The sequence below is a fragment of the Ammospiza caudacuta genome, chromosome 3 (genome assembly GCF_027887145.1).
Source record: "Ammospiza caudacuta isolate bAmmCau1 chromosome 3, bAmmCau1.pri, whole genome shotgun sequence".
Lineage (NCBI taxonomy): Eukaryota > Metazoa > Chordata > Aves > Passeriformes > Passerellidae > Ammospiza > Ammospiza caudacuta.
The window spans coordinates 35,569,075-35,587,177 of NC_080595.1; the positions used below are offsets into that span (position 1 = coordinate 35,569,075).

The 18,103-nt window shown below is 40.1% G+C and overlaps 1 protein-coding gene across 1 annotated transcript in view; it reads right to left on the reverse strand.

The window, feature by feature from the left end:
- PLD5 (phospholipase D family member 5) overlaps positions 1-15,110 on the reverse strand; it is a 166,469-nt gene extending 151,359 nt beyond the window's left edge. The window contains exon 1 of the mRNA XM_058802304.1: positions 14,925-15,110. Coding sequence (XP_058658287.1) covers positions 14,925-15,110 — 186 coding nt within the window. The remainder of the gene's footprint in view (positions 1-14,924) is intronic.
- Positions 15,111-18,103: the final 2,993 nt, after the last annotated feature.

Below are 18,103 nucleotides of genomic sequence, written 5' to 3' on the forward strand. Positions count from 1 at the left end.
TGTGGAGATTCATGATGGAGCTTCGTTTCAGGCAGAGACTTCAGGGGAAATCAGTGTGTCTGCCATTGTGAGTATAGCAAAAGAAGAAACAAAACCAAACAGCAAGAAGGAAAAAAACAAACCTACAGAACACTATTTGTAATTGCTTGCACAAAAGTACTAAGCTAATACAGAACCCAGAACTCACTCTACTGCATAGAAAGATCTGAAAAAAACAGATTTTTGCCCTCTCATCTTGCATGGCAGGTCTTTTCCTCTGATTTGGCTACCCAAGTCAAAAGCTTTCAAAGGCTGAGTTGAACAATCATGTTTTCCACTCCAGAATCCTAAAAGAGCTTCCATCTTTCTGTGTACTCCTACAACCAAGTTCTCTGCTCCTTTCAGCAATCTTCCAGCCTATGGTTTCCCTTGCTTTCTTCAAGCTTCATTGTTCCTCTCCCTCTCTGCTTGCCCCACCTGCACCTTAAAAGTTTCTCTGGGCCTCATGGCTCAGTTGCTTTCAAAAATCACTTATCTCTCCCTCCACAGCAGAGCAGCCAGGACAACATAACAAGAGAACCTTTCTTCTGCTGCCAAGCCGCCGTTTTCGTTTTTTTTTTAAAGGAAGAAAGCAACACGATGAATAGTAAATGGGCAATAAATACAACTAAACAAAGCTAACTGTTACAATATCATGCTCAATAGTTAAAAGTATGCACATATATAGAAATTTAAGTTAATTAAGCAGAGCTAGAACAAGCTACTGTAAAACCAAAGTAACTCACAGAAGAGAGGCCACTACCAGGAGCTTTGCTGTTTTCAGACTACATCTCCATCATCATATCTCAAATTAGACACACAATTATTATCTTGAATGGTGTTTTGGGAAGCTGTTTCCTTCATGGTGGCAGCAATTGAACACCCATCAGTAACTGGTTCCTCATCAAGCTGTTCTACTCAAGTCAGGAGTTCCACACTACGAGCCTGAATAAATTAGCCAGATATGTTATCAAAAATTAATAATGCCCAGAAATAAACCAAGAACATCTGGTGCCACACAGAATCATTAAGTAAATAAACTTATTTAAGCAAAGTAAATTCCCAAAGGTTCTTATAAATTTTTTTTATTTTTTTTTAAATAAGATCTATTTTTAATCTTGCAAATGCTGGAGAAACACACATTTTAAAAACCCAAAATGCAAACAGCTGTTAGGGAGAGACTTTTAGCAAAAAAATGAAATCATAGAAAGCATCAGCTTAAATACAACAACCAGATTTAGTCCAAACAAGAAGGGATTTTACAGCCTTTCAAAAAAACCATACTCCTCACCCTCCCTTATTTAGGCAATGTATTAAAAAAACACCAAAACAACAAAAATTCAACATACAGTGGTAACCTGAGAGCTAAAATTTTAAGTACTTCATGTGTGTCTTAGGTACTGTGGCCTGTAAATCAGAAGGTATTACTATAAAGCAATACTTTTATAATAAAGAGGTTTTTCTACATATGCTACAAATTTCTCACTTGATCAGAGAAAATCCTAATTACTACCTGCACAAACTAACTTGAAAAGATGCACTCTCAGTTTTCTATTCCTGAAAAACAGAAATAAATGTACAATCACTTTAAAAACAGATTCCATATGAACAAGAAACAACTTCTTCACCCCTTTCAAGACACAAAGGTACAATTGCTTGTATTTCTCTGCACACAAAAAAATTTTAGAGTCCTTATTTACTTAAAGAAAAGACATTCTGAAAGAACGTGCTGGTGGCTGACACGACGAAGTCACACTGGTGGTGACAATTTTTATTGTTCTTCATGTAATCATTTCCTTTTATATTATCAGATCCATAGACCATACTTGCAAGGCTGTCAGCCAACTCACACTCACAACTCAGAAACTTCCATCTTCCTTGCAATTTCAGGGTTTTCAGAAGTGCATATTTGGAATTTATGAGTTTAAAACACTTAAGAACTTCAGAAAGTGTTGCCCTGCCAGAACAAAAATTATGTATAAACCTTATAAGAGAAGTGCATTCTTGCAAATCCTACATATATTTTGCACATCATATTTTCCTTGAGTGTTTCACACAATGTGCATTGCAGAATGTGGCCTGTGATACCAAAACAAGGCTGTGGATTTGTTAGAGGAGTTTGAGATGACAGAGCAAGAGCATGGGGACAAGGGAATAAAGAAAAATAATTTAAAAATAAGCATCATGAAAGAATTGATGAGATTACATAAATAGGAAAAAAATTAAAAACCAAGGGCCTTAGGTAGGTAAACTGAATGTTGGAGAAGTAAAAAGGGAAACAGTTGTGCAACACAGTGTCTTGTAAAAAATGGATATGAGCAACAGTTATTTAAAGACAAACAGAATGCCTGAAAGAGCCCTAGCACAGACAGACACTAGAGGAACAAAGGGCACAAACTGAAAAAAAAAAAGTATTTTTTAAAAATTGAAATTTCCAGCAGACTAAGGTCTCAGTTGTCATATGGTAGCAGAAACAAACTGATTTAGGCTGATGTGCATTAAGACCACATACAAAGAGCCAGAGAATACAGTGGGGCACATTCCAGCTTTCTGCAGCAGGAGTTTGATGCAGCTAAGCCATGACAAAAAGGCTTAGAGAGAACAATATTGCAGAAAATGGGATAAAGTAACACAGAAGGGGTTAGCTGCCTGCCACAAGCCCAGTGGGGAATTGAAAGAAAAGTCTGCAGGGACAGCAGCTCACACTGGCAAAGGAAACTGCATTGTTCAAAAGGGTAACGTTTTCCAAAACGCTTAAGGGTTTTGTTTCATGCTATACACAAAGGAATTGTTATTCAGACAATAAATTGTTTACACTGTAAAAGCCTGAAAACAGCATTTGGTGTATTGATGCATTTTGATGCTCACAACATCCTAATTAAGCACCAATCAGTCCTCAGCATCATAGATTTAGTTCACATTCTACAAATAATTCCCTCAAAAATAGCTTAAAATTGCAAATAATTTCAAAATTGTTTGGGTTTTGTTCATCATTGATCTTTTTGTCTGCTTAAGTAATTAATTTCCTAATCATCTTTTCTTAGAACTATCCCATCCATTGCACTAACCGGGGGAGCTATGTAGTCTTTATTGATGTAACAGGAGCTACTCAAAAGATGCATCTTCTCGAGGATCTAAAAAGTGAAGCAGAATTAAATATACTTCATCCCATATTGTTTTATGTAGCACTTATGCACAGCACTGCATGCATGACTCCAAACAACTCTTTACCTAGTCAATAGCAAAAGTCAGATGTCACACAACCTACTGGTTTTCCATTAAAAGATACATAGAGAATTTATACAGTTTAGCAAACACTTTTAACCATGACTAAAGCAATCTCTAAATGATGCTACAAGTATCAATATCCTACCCAAATTTAGCACTATGTATCCTGCTGAAAACTCAGGGAAACTACTTTTCCACAAGGCATCCAAGATGACAAAAGTAGAAAGCTGCTTTCAGTATTAGAGCTTATAGGACTGAACACATGGCTGCAGGCCTAAGACAATTCTTTAATCAGGAGGAAGAAGTTATGGAATGTCCTGATTCAGGGGAAGAAAGAAAACAGTCTGCTCTCTGCCAACCCATTGGCTTGAAACCTTTTCAAGACTTTATTCCATGAGGTAATAGCAAATGGGCAACACAGGGTCACAAATGCACATCAACTTCTATTTGAGAAGACAGAAACCCCCACCCACTGTACTGCAGAGGTTGTTAGAGCTGTTCCAGCCCTATAGCAAACTGACAGAGCATTAGCTCAAACTTATTTCATTTCACTCATCTTCCCAACCTTTTCTATGCTGGCTATTTTATCACTGCCCAGGAAGAGACTAAACACGCCAATTTCTGTCAGCAGCTGCCAGAAAGCCACAAGAATTTCTAAAAGACCCCATATCACTTGTATTTCTTTTTAATATTCCAGGAATACAAGCCTTTCTAGATGCTCATGGGTCCTCTCTAACAAATAACTATGGGGAAATAGTAGAACCTGACATGAGTCCCCATCTTTATTGTAGCCACTCCAATGGACGGACATCTTCTATTTGTTCATCTAATTAAATTTTTCACAAGAGGCAAAAGGGTGTTTTAGTGTTTTTGTTATCTTTTTTTTCTCCAATTATTACCATTGAAGCAGGTGCACATTTCCACTTAAATTAGCACAAAACATGAAAACAGATTATACCTGCTATCATCAATGTGAAGTAATATTTCAGTTTAGGTTTGATTTGTTTTTCAGCATGATCAGCACTGTTTTTCACTTACACTTCCTAAAGAAGTACAGAAATATTCTACTGGGGAACAAAGAAATAATTTCCCAGGTAGCTTGTTTTGCTGAGTTTTCTTAAGATACCCATTCATTACTCTTGGCACATAATTGCAGTTTCAAATGCACCCAGCACCCACCTGACTTACTTGTATATTCTCTCTTCTGAAACACCTTAAGGTGGGCTTAAATGGTGAACAACTGGATCTATATAATCTTTTCATATTCACATAAATATTACAGTTTCTTACATCCCTTCTGTTATATTACAATGCCTTCTGTTCTTCTGATAGCCCTGTGCTAAGTGCAAAATGTTCTCAAATAATTTACACAGCAAGCAGCCTGAAGATCTAGAGACTTAAAGCTCAGGAAAAGGTAAGGATTCCAAGACAGATTTTTCCTCCAACTGCTTAGCATGAGATACTGAACTTGGTTTTTAGCTCTAAATCCATGACAGCCAAGTTGATGTACAATTTTTACAGTCTTCTCTCAAGGAGCTCATGTACAACTTGAATCCATAGTAATGAAGTCAATGGATAGTGGTTTTGGAACACGATCAAACAAAAGTGCACAAGCTGCATTTAGGAAATAGTGTCACCTTAAACACCATTCTCAGAAGCAAATAGCCTCCACTGAGGTAACGCCTGAAGTTTGTTCAGCCCATAAAGCATATTCCCTTATTAAATTTAAAAAAAGAAAAAAAAAAAAAGCAAAAACTCCACCTAGAAAAGATCAGTCATGAAACTTAATGGACAGCAGCAGAATTTCTGCAATATGAAAAGCAGAGTAAGGCATGTTTATTGCGGCTGGAAGTGCTGAAGACCTTGTTAATTTTGACACACTCCTGTGTTTCAAAACAAATTCAAATCTGCCCATTGTGGCAGGTTTTTTACAGCATAAACTGCCTTTTAGAAAACTAAGTGAGAGTACAACCCCAAGTACATATGCCTTTCCTGCAGTAACAACAGGGTCACAAATTTTAAGTTGGTCACTATCACTATCTCATCACTGCTCCACATTTGGTTCCGCTCCAAACAGTTAAAAATGCCTTGGGGAAATCCAACCTATTTAATGTATCAGAATGGCAGGAATTATCTAAATCACTATTTGTTTTATTAGCAGCAATTCTCAAATACATAAGCTTTTTTTTTTTTTCCATTAAATTTTTAATTACAACTGTAAATAGACATACATGAATAACAACAAAAATAAAAATAGAATGACTGGTATTTATGAGCTGCAACAACTTTATCAGTTACAAAACAAGCTGCTGATTATGTTGACATCATGCAGCCAAAAATGAAACTTACTAAGTTGTCTCAAAAAATCTTGGTTTTAAGATGAGAAATTAACAAAATACACCTTGCTCATCTACAAATACTGCACATAGAAGATTTCACAGGTTGTGCAAAAGTGGGGAAAAATAGGGAAATCTTTTTCATCTTCAGGGAGCAAGCCAAAGTAGTATTACTAAAAACACCACTCTCATATTTCTTTGTCCAGGGCTAGATGCTATCTACACAGTCAAATTCACAGTGCATTGATCAAAACAAAAGAAGACAAATCCCTATAAAAATATTCAAATCCTATGTTATATTTGGAAAGCCTTTATAGAAGTTAAAGAATTCTGAGGAGCAAATCCTATTAAGAAAAAAAAATTAGACTAAGTTTTGATGGATAAGCACTCAAACCCTAGGAATCAGTTTCCAATCTAATAAAAAATATTTTCTCATTAAATCAGTTCACTTAACAGGCACCAATGTATTATTCAGTTCCTCTCTTCCCACTCCTGAATTTCTGAGTTTCTCCCAACTCCCTGCACACTTTCTTTAGCTGAGTGGCCAGTCTTCCACAAGCAGCCGCAAGAAGCCCAGCGTTTGTCACTTGAGGGTGACAAGTGGGTTAACTGCCTTCTCTTGAAACACAAATGACCAGGGAACCTGCGAGTGCCTCATTTCTCAGTGAATGGATCAACTGCATCCCCACCAGGCTAGGGAGCCCCGAGGGACAGACCCAGCTCATTTCTGCCACATGGGCAGGCAGGTCTCAAGCAAGCAGCAGCACATGTCCTGGACTTGGCTGTTCAGGGAATATGGATCCCAGCACACACTTACTGCCTAGCAGAGATAGGTCCTCAAGTAATCTACTTTTGTTCCCAGAAACCATGAATGGCAAGTTGAAAACAACTTGATTGTCCACTCAGACTACACAATCTTACAGACATTGAAGGAGCGTCACTGCATGGGAAAATGAATGTTACACTTTTGCGCTCTACCAGCTGTCATCGAGGAGTGCAAAAATTTAAAAATTCCATCCAAATTTAATTTAAAGAAATCTCTTTTCAGACTTTGAAATACAACAGAGGAGCTATTTGGTGTATATGAATGTATGGACCTTGTAAGACCTTAGCAGGGTGCCTATTTTTTTTCCTCTCAGTAACGAAACCATAAAAAGGCATGTAAATCAGACCTGAAATAATGTTACAAAAAAAGCAAAGCAAGAGGTGGGCTGTTAGAAACCCATCTCTTGCGCCTCAAGAAAACATTCTATCAGGGGAGACTGATCTAGAGAGTTTACTGCCAGCAGAGGACTTTCTTTTTCAGGAACAATGAACAGTATATGATTTCCCATCATGAACGGCAATAAAGCAGGGCTTATTAATCATTGACATGAGCTGGCCAGTTTTTTCCATCCTTCTGATAGTCTGGTAAAGTTATTTTACCTTCAGTATTTTAGCATTCCTGCTTATGGAATGGAAGAAGCCCTAAGCTTAACACACAACCAGCCATAGCAACTAGCTTCTTTGGGCACTGTCTACAGACTGAACTGATAGCATTTGTGAGGAGATATTCATGAAGCATAACTCTCCTAGTGTTTTAAGTACTCCTACTGCCCTTAGATGTGTCACAGTCAATGGTCAGCTACAAGACCAAATCACTGAAGACTGCAGAGTATTTGGTTGTGTAACAGACAAGGAGATTAAGTTGCAAGTTTCTACAGCTCCTTTTTCAAAATGCTTAAACAAAGATGATAAACGCTGTTAAAATAAAGGAAGACAGCAGCACAAAACTAATTTGGATTTTCCTTAATGCTGGTAGCATTAGAACAAGAAATGTAGGGGAAGGCACTTTTCCTATACCTACACTGAAATTAACATCTGAAAGAAAGGTAGACTAAGATATATGTCTTTTTTCAGAAACCAGAAATCTTCATTTCTAAGAAGTCTTGAATAGGCTGGATTAAATTATAAATTAATTTAGATATGCATATAAAAATTAATGTTAAGAGCAACTTTGAAACTTTATTTTGTATTCCTGTGAAACAGCATAAAGTCAGACATTATAAATTAAGCTTGCCATAGTGAAAATGCATCTGAAATATTTTAAATTCAGCTTTAAAGATTTGGACTTTGAAAGTGCCTGATGTTGAAATCATCAGAACTGATGTGTTAAATTAACGCAACGTTGAATGATTTTCTCATACACCACAGAAAGAAGAGCTGCTCCTAGGATTAGTGTGTTTGGTTTACATGGCTAGGTTTTGGGGGGGACAAGGAGACAATGCAGAGGTGGCCTCTGTGAGACCAGTGGCTGCCCCATGCTGGACACTGCCAGTTCCAGCTGGCTCCATGACAAATCTGCTCTTTGCCAAAGCTGGACCCATCAATAGAACTGCTTGGTGCCTCTGTCAATAACGCATATAAGGAAAAAAACTCTGCTGCCCAGGAGCTATGGAAGAGGAGCAAGAAAAATGCGAGGGAAACAGCCCTGCAGACAGCAAGGTCAGTGAAGGAGAACAGCAAGGAGGCATTCCAGGTGCTGGAGCAGAGATTCTGCTGCTGCCCACGAAGAGAGCAGGTTGTGCCCCCACAGCCCATGGAGGACCCCACCAGAGGAGGCAGAGCAGCTATCCACACTGCAGCCCATGCCAGAGCAGGTGGATGTGCTCTGAAGGAAGCTGTAGCCTGTGGAGAGCCCACAAAGGAGCAGGAAGTGCAGCCCATGGGGGACCCATGCTGGAGCAGTCCATTCCTGGAGTGCACCCCATAGGGAGGATACCATGCTGGTACAGTTTCTGGAGAGCTACAGCTTGTATGGAAGACCCACATTGGAACAGTTTGACAGGGACTACATCCCATGGCAGGGATCCCACACCACAGCAGGGAACTGTGAAGAAGAAGGAGTGACAAAATGTTATGAACTGACTGCAGCTCCCATTTCCCAATATCCTATGCCACTCAGGGGATTGATGGGAAAGAGGTTGAAGATTCAAGAATAAAGGACTGAAGCTGAGCCTGGGAAAATGGGGACAAGGAGAGAAGATGATTTTAGTCTTGTCCTTGTTTCTCACTATCCTATCCTATATTTAATTGGAAAGAGATGAAATTAATTTTCCCCAAATTGAGTCTGTTTTGCCTGTGACAGTAATTGGTCATCTCTCCATCTTTATCTCAAGTTAAAAAAATTTTTATCTATGTTCTCCCTCTTGTTGAGGAGGGGGAGAGAGAGGATGGCTTGGTAGGCAGCTGGCAGAAAACCAAGGTTAACCCACTGCAGCTAAAAAGAGAAAAAATACTATTAGGTATCATATTTTCACTGCTTTGCAACACAAAATTACTTTTGTGTGTGGTAACTACAGTAATAAATTACTCAGGATTTGAAATTCCCCATACCACTTTCAAAAGAAAACATTTTCTATTTTTTTCCTTTCAAATGTTATTCAGTACTTCCCAACACTGCTCAATTATTTTGGTCCCTTTTTTCCGCTTTTCTGAACATTTATTTTCTCTAATTATGTTTGTCTACAGAACATAACTGGAGAAAGACACCTGCAAGGAAAACGGCATTTCGACAGAAAAATTCCCCTCCACACACAGTCTGTCAGCAGTGAAGCAAACTGCATGCTACTACTTCAGCAAGAATCACAACTCATGCTAAGTACCACTGCTCCAGGCAGGCAATCCACATACCAGTCCCCTGTTGAGAAAAAGCCCAAATCCCTCTAACTTGAGTTTGTTCCTTTGGTTTTAATGACGAAACCTAAATATAGATATCCATCTCCAGGACCAGACAGTTATTTGGAATTATAATCTGCAACTACACCATCAAAAAAGTTGAAATATAGGAAACTAATTCTCTAGAACCCCCTGAATTTTTCCCGTCTATGCACCTTCCTAGATGGCACAAGCCATTCACTTTGGTATCCAACATTATTGCAGATGACAAATTATTTATACCTGCCTAGTACAAAAGACTCTGACAACTGTGCAGCAAGCACAGCATCGCTGGTCAGGGAAGGCAGGGGTGGAAGGCCTGGAGGAGAAGCCATAAAAAAGGTGGCTGAGGTCACTTGGATTATTCAGCCTGGAGAAGATTGAGGGGAGACCCCAAAGCCATCTACAACTTCCTCATGAGAGAAAGTAGAGGAGCAAGCTCTTTTCTCTGGTGACCAGTGACAGGACCTTAAGGAATGGCCTGAAATTGTGTCAGGGGAGGTTTAGGTTGGATATTAGATAAAGGTTCTTCACCCAGAGGGTGGTTGGGCTGGAACGGTCTCCCCAGGGAAGTGGTCACAGCACCAGCCTGACAGAGTTCAAGAAGTGTTTTGACAACACTCTCAGATACTTGGTGTGTTCCTTAGGGTGTCCTATGCTGGGCCAGAAGTTGGACCTGTAGATGATTCCTGTGTATCTCTTCCAAATCAGGATAGTCTGTGATTCTGTGAACTCATAGAAGAAGATATTTGTTTGCATTTATTTCAAGACTAGGGCTGTTTTGGGAATATGGGAATGCTTTTGATTTCTGATTTACATCCTTGCCTTATTCTTCCTTAAACTGAAGCCATTGCCACTGTCCAGCAACTGATTTGGCTTCACTGGGTTCTACTCCTACTATGTGCTTTACATCAAACTATGTCCACCTTCTTTGTTTAGGTGTTGCAGGCTATAGCTATGCACATGGTGTCTTCCTGTCATCCTTCTGGAGATTACAAATCTGTCTTATGACTTTTAACATTACTGTTAATTTTAATGCAAGAGTAGAAGTGCACTTGGAAACTGTCCAACAATTATTTTGTTAAAAATTTCCAATATCATAAAAAAAGAAGAGAAAAACAAAAGCTGCCTAACAGACTTACTAATTTTTGAATAATAAAATGAACTGGCAAAATGGGATTTGGAATTTCAACTTTTAGAAAGGTATTATGACAGGTGAATTAAAGCTATATTTTATTTATGATCTGCTCATGCAGCTCTGAGAAATAATCTGGTCACACTTGTCAGGCACTTTTGTAAACTGTCTTAAGCCTAACAGTTGCATATTAGATTTCTGCCTCTGCTGCCAAGTGACACTGCTATCCCTGTACCTCATGGCCACTCTTCTCCCTGGGTAGCAATGCTGCCAAGGCACAGCAGTGTGCTGAGCAACAACATCAACTGGTCAAATAACAGCACTTAGAATCAGAAAATCCCCAACATTGCCCTTGCTGCTGATCGGATCTTCAGTAAAAAAAAACCAAAAAATGATGCAATAATTGTCAATAACTTCTCCTAATTATGATTCTTCAAAAATAACAGACTGAGAATTGCCAGGAATTAACACTGTCCTGATGACAGGTCTCACCCAAAAGTTAGTTTTGAACCAGTTTCTTAAAAGAGAATTTTTAAAATCTTTTAATAATTAGGCAAATAATTAAATTTAGATGTTATTAGAGAAAGACTACCACTACATCCTTGAGAAAGAATACCTATATTTTTCAAAAACAAATATATGCTTGAAGCATATCTCTTGTAGCTTAGAAAGAAATCTGTTCAGCTTTGAAGCTTTTATTATTTAAAACTAAGTTCTCTAGAATTCTTTGCTGAGGTACCAGGAAAGCAGCTATTCAATAACCATCATTACTGTGGCCTGCAGAGACATGATGGAGAGCTGCTGCAAATTAAACCAGACCCAAGAACTCCTAACAGCTAAAGTTTACCACATTAGCTACTTTTCCCCAATCCCTACCTCCTTCTTTTTCTCTTAATGAATTCACATTTAATTAAATAAGGCAACACCAGACAAAGAGAAAGAAAAAAAAATTTTAAAAGCCACTATGCAAAGAAGAATTTAAGACTATTTCACTCATCTGTTTTCTCTCCAACATGTCCAATACCAGGCAAACAATTTCACGAAGAGGCACAAGGAACTAGCTGAAGCAAATACATAGAATCTGAAAAATTTCAGCTCTGCAGGGATTTCAAGCAAATGTTTGCCACATCACTGAGGTCACATCTACAGTGTTGGAGTTCCTCACATCTCTTGCAAATTCCTCCATTAACAATATGCCTCTTCAGCACACTGGGTAGAGCATGCATGTACCCCGAGGTCTCACTTCAGCAAAACTCCTCATTGGGCCTTCAAACATGTTACAGCAAATTCATTTAATCTTAAATACAGCATCTGAGTTCACAAAAGAACAGAGGTGGGTTATGTTCAAATATTTTATAGTACAATCTGTGTTGCTGGTACTTGGATAAAGAAAGCTCTACAAAACCAGCTAGCCAATAAGCCACACTACATTAAGATCCATTTGAAGAACAATTAATTAGCAAGACACCAGCAGGATGTTAGAGATTTTTACTTCCTCTATGGTCAGTCAATAATTAAATATTGATCACTTTTAAAGAAGCCTGATCATATTTGTGCATCTGAACTTGTTCTGTGCTTTCAGAAGAGGTAAAGTAGTTGAATTTTGAACCTCTTTACCACACTCTTGAACCCCCTTACCACAGTCCTCAAATTGACATCTGTATACAAAAAAGCCTAAAACAAACCAAAAACCACAAGAGCAAAACCCACAACTTTGCTACAGTTTTGAGATCTAGAAACAAACTGTTTCTATATTTGAGAATCTTTTTACATAACAATTTGATACAAATTGGCTTCAGAATATGTTTTTTAACCCATCAAACTGTATGTGCATTAGTAAGGATTGCATGTGATTAAGTTAGGCTATTCACTTCAACAAAAAGTCACTATAAAATACATACTGTGGCCTACAAGGTCTTACTGTGAGTAAGGAACAAAATATGCTGGCCCAGTTTCATCCCTGTTACAACTGAAATCAATTTAAGAAATCATTTCAATGAAACAAAACTCAGTGTCCTCCACAATGCTGAAAGAGTACATGTGAGACTTCAAAATGTGTTCATGTGTACCTTGACTCACTATATACCCCTCTTCTGGCTAACCTGTCATTGTGCAGCATCAAGCCTAGGATTACACACTTTTAAATTCAGTGCCTCCATGAATGCTCACTCCTTGGATTTTCATTTTCTTTGCAGCTTTCAAGTAACATGATTATCTCAGAGGGAGCTGTAATGAAATGTTGTGCAAACTTTGTGAGGTGGATGGAGGATATTAATATCTTCATTATTGGCCATAAGTGATCATATGTCAATGACTATCCCATTCAAAATGATGCATCTCAAAGAAATTGGTTTGTCTCTTGGAGTGGAAGAGTGGAGTGTAGGAAATAACTTCTCTAGCAAGAGAACACTCAAAACCCTCAAAAATTAATCTGAAAACAAAAAATAACAAACTTGCTCTAAAACTGTATAAGCAAAATAGAATTTATAAATAAACAGACATTTTATTTCTATTTATGCAATAGCCTGTCTGTTACAACACTTATAAGTAATGCAGTTGCCTTAAACCATAAAAAAAGTATTTTAATGTATCTGCTGTTGGCATATCAGTGTCCTTTGGGGTAGTCACAATAAATGTAAATTAAATAAATATTTTATGGCAAGGAAGGGATATCGATGCTCCAATTTTTTTCTCCTTGCATTGTTCAAATAGGCTGTGGGAGTAAAAATAACTGCATCAAATGAGAGGGAAACCCCCAGAAGAACATGCATTACAGAGAAAGCTTTTCACACAAATGCTGCAGGGATATTGAAAACAACTATTGTGACAAAATACTGACTTAACAACAGGAATAACAACAACCAAAGGAAAAAAAAAAAAAAACCAGCAACAAAACCACACACGAAATAAAGGGTTTGCACTTTCAATCTTTAAACAAGTTAATGTCTATTTTCTTTCTTCCTGATAATATTGTGATAAGGTTTAATATACAGGTATCTGACCATTCAGCTACCAAACTGTTGACAGATTAATCCCCCCTGCAATTAATAATTATTAATTTGATCACAGATATCAACATGTAGCAAAATCTGTTACAAAAGACACAGCTCAGATTTCTGTGCTATCAATGTTTTAGCTGTATTGAGATAAGGCAATGACCTTTATTCTTGATTGACAATGGGAGAATACTTCACTTACAAGCTTACTACTGAAGCTTTGTTGTCAGTGTGAAGAATCACAAAATTGTGTTAAAAGGCAGATGGAATTCAATATCTTCTTCAACATTTGAAATGTGATCTTTCCAAAAGATCATCAGCTCTTGTCATTTCCCCAGAAGTATAAACAACTCAAGTTTAAGATTTCACTAAGAGAGATAAAATACTCTCTGCAGGTTAGGGGGAAGGGGGGGTTACAGTCCATGAACTGCTTGGTAGAGGACCTTCTTTCAGGTTTCCTCTTCAAAGGACTCTACTGTGCCATTTAGGATTTTCATGTAATAAAGACAATTTATCCTTCTTATCAGACCATTTCTATTCAAAGAGACTTGAGGTGGCTGTACCAGAAGAAATATTTTCCTGTGCCTCTTGAAGTCAATGTGACTGTGATTGCAAATTACTCACTAATGTAAAGAATAGCAGACTGTTGCATTATGCAAGCCCATCCACATTCTTTTGCATCCCTGTAAATGCAGCTATTTTCCTGCCTTGATTGTACAGTACACTCTAACAATGGGTTTCACCTAATAAGTTATTCAGGAAACTTACATAGCATGCAGGTCATCTCAATCCATTTCCTTTCTGTTACAAGTAACATGAAGAATGCTTTCAAACATCATCTGAGACAGGAACACTTTGAAGCACCTTAAATTCTCATAAAATATTCACTAGAGCTATCCACAGTATCAGTCCTATTGTGGCCTCAAACACAGTTAAGTCATGTACTACTGCTGCAACAGGAAAAGTCTTGAAGGAAACCTCTACCCCCCCCATAGGTAGAGTATGTTCAAAGTCCCATGTATGGAGAAGAAAAAGATGGGGGAGGGGGAGAATGAAAATTACATCTAAAATTAACAACAAAACAAATAAAAAACCAACCAGCAGCTATTTTTAAGCTATTCTAGAACTACATTATAATCACCATGAGATAAATGTTCTAACCTCCATCTGCACCATCCCAATCTTTCTCCTCCCACATCAGTGCTGAATTTGCTAAAGTAGAAGAAGGCATCAGCCAAGAACATTAAAAAATATTTCCAGTTAGAAGGGGATTTGCATGTAGTTTGGAACAGTACTGGCATCCCATTTACCTCAGATCTAACCACTATGGGACCTCTAAATAGCTCCTTTCTCTATCATTTGGGAAACGCCATGCCCAACTACTGGAGCAACACTTTTCTTCTGGAGTCTCAGCTGGCAGACAGCCTAACAGAGTACCTAGACAGAGGTTCAGAAATTTAAAAAAAAAAAAAAAAAAAAAAAAAAAAAGTGGGGGGGAAAAAGAAGCTGGCTTACGTGCTCCAGTTTGTCTTTCCTCCTCAGCCAGACACTGGCACTGTAGTCCTGCTGCTTGACAGTGCTGTAGAAGTTCGCACCTACTCTGGTGAGGCTTGGGGAAGGCTCCCTGGGTCTGCTCTTCAGCCTCATCTGCTCGAAGCCCTCATGGGGGGATGAGGAGAGCCAGTCATGCCTGACTTCCATCTTGACATGACAAGGCAAAGTCCAAAGGAAAAAAATCAGAAGAAATCAAGAATTTAAGAGGTACTAAACGAAGATGGTCCAAAATGGAACAGGATGAGGAAAGAAGAAACAGAAGGAAATCAAAAAAACCCTTAAAACCAGCAAATGGTAAGAGAAGGGGGAGACAGGCAGAAATAAGGTAGGAGTGGAGGGAGAAAGAAAGGCTGCAGGTACGAGAGAGAAGCGGGCTGGGAGAGATGAAGGGGCACTCGGGAAAGAAGACGCCCCAAGATGCCGCTGCTTGTTGCCCGGGCCGCCAGGAAGCTGCAGTCCAGGACCGACGCAGCGGGAAGAGGCTGCCTGCGGCTCTGCCCGGGACGGAGGCGAGGGGCGGCGCGGCCCCGGCAGCCGAGGCCGGGCGGGGCTGCCGCCTCCAGCCCGCCTGCAGGTTGGCGCAGTGGAGGGGCCGCCGCCCGCCCGGGGCTGAGCCCGGCTCCTCCCCCGCCTCCCCTCCCCGCAGCCACCTTCGGGGGAGCAGCCAGCGGCACGGGAGAGCCCCTTCCTTTTGACAGGAGCCGCCGCCGCCCTCCTGGGCCCCCCGTGCCCCTGGGGAAGTTGTCTCGTCCGCTCCCCGCTCGTCCCGGTGGCACCGACCCGCCCGCAGCCCGCCGAGGGCTGGGCGGCCGCTTGCCACTCCCTCTCCTGGAAGCCTTTGTCCGATCTGCCCGCGGCGGAGGCTCCCGGGGCCGCCGCCCGCTGCCCTGCCCGGCCCATCCCGGGCTGGGCTGTGCCCCCCGCCCCGCCCGGCCCCGCCGCGGCCGCCGGGGGCTGCGGGGCTGCGGCCGCCGGGGCCACCGCGCCGGCCTCTCCGCAGCACCTCGCCGTCACCGCGTCCCCTCCCTCCCTCCCTCCCTGGGCACGGGCTCCCGCTTCTCTCGGCCGTCAGCAGACCGAGCTGCCGGCCCTTTCGCCGGGACAGCCAGGAGCGCACCTCGCCTGACCAGCCGGCCAAAGCCCCGGCTCGGCTCCGGTCCAGGTCCGAGTCCCGCCGGGAAGCCCCCGCCGCCGCAGCGGCTCAGCCAGCACCGGAGCTCAGAAATCGAATCTCTTCTGTGGTCCCGATGGACAGGGTCGCTGGGATGCCCACATTCGTAGATCCCTGGTATCTAGGATTTCTCTCATAAAATAACAAGACCTTCTAGGGTGGTTTCTATAGTCCGCTGCCACCTCTTTTAGTAGAAGTTGATGTGTGTTGCTATTTAGCTCAAACGTGTTTCAGCAAAAAAAAGGACTTTCCTTTTTCACACTATGAAAAGCCACCTCGCTAATTGCCCACACACTCTGTAAAGCTATATTAGGCATAGACAAGAAAACTTTCTCACACTGTGCATCAAGAAATATTTACTGGAGCTCAGAACAACATTTTAGTTTCCTAGTCAATATTTGTCATCAGACGAGTGTTTGCATGTATTCTAGTCCTTTGGAAATAGGTGTCTCTATGAGTATGTACAATTGATACATCGGCATCTGCAGATTTTTTTTCCCCTGCTACAGAACTACACTGATGTCGCTATTCTGATAAAGGGATGCTGAACTAGAGGTCTACACTTGAATGCAGTTAACTGAAAATAGCCTTTAAATGGTAAAGAAGTTCAACCAGACATATTTCTGAGAAAATTACAGAAGTGCCCTCGGCTAATCACTTGATCTACAGTGAGCTTTACTTCCATCTGATCAAAAGGCAAATTTAAAATATCCTTGTGATTGGACTTAAGGTGTATTACTGCAAAAGATGGGTCAGAAACCAGACAGATAATTAATTTTTTCCTGTCAAAATTCCAAAGATAAAGGCAAAACTCACATCACAACTCATTATTGAGGATTATTATTAATAGGTAATACTAGTATCTCTGTGAAATACTGGAAGAACAAACTGAACAGTAGCAGAAATTACCGTATCTTCTTCTAAAACTAGAAGGACAATTTCAAAATCCTTACCTAAATACTACTACAAAAAAGAGTGTAACAAAATACCAACAACCAGAACTGTCAATATTATATACTTTTAACTCACCAGTATAAAGGACTTGCAGTTTTCTTTCTAATAAATTTCTAGTTTCTTCAGTTAGGAAATGTAGATATTTCCAGAATTGTCAATACAGCCTCAAAACACCTGGATCAAGAACGAGACCTATGTGATCCTGCTGCATGCAGGACACACTGGAATGCACTGAGATTTAATCTATGACACATCCCAGCTGCAGCAGTTTTAAGCTCACACAGAATAACTTGATTAGAGATGTGCTGAACTGAACTTTAGTTGCAGATGCCCATTTAGGAATTCTATATGCTCACAGATGCACCTACTCCCAAAGGACTGGAATAAATACAAACATTCAGTCAGAAGAAAGGAAACGAAGGGAAAACAAAAGAGCCTCTATGTTTCTTCAAATATATAATATCCCAACAGGTGTACATATACATCCATATATATAGCGTTCTTAGAAAAACTGCATGTGCTATAAATCAGGAGAGCCTGCTTTATGCTGCTTTTGCATAAGAATTTTCACATTGTATCTCTAGCAGTACATGAAGCACTTCAACCTTTTCTTTATCCTTCTGATCTTCCTTGGTTTTTCTGCTTGCAAATATTAATACAGAAAAGTTATTAGTGTCACTCTGCAGTTGCCACCTGCTTTGGTCCCCATCCCTTAATACTGCAACAGAATCAATATGCCACTGAACTTCAGTACAAGGCATTGTCTCATTCCCTCATCCGTACTGGATTAAGATTTTTTTAAAACATATGTTAGCTATTTGGTAGGGCTCATTTATCCTACCTTCCCTAGCTACACTACCTTCTCAACTGCCAGAGGAACTTCTTTCTGCCTATCCAGGACAGCCAGATAATGGAGTCCTAAAGTTGCTTTTAGTCTCTAGGCTATAAAGAGAGAGTTTGCGGCTCTTTCCAAACACCCTCTTTGACATGTAAGTGTGCTGCTTTCTACTACTAC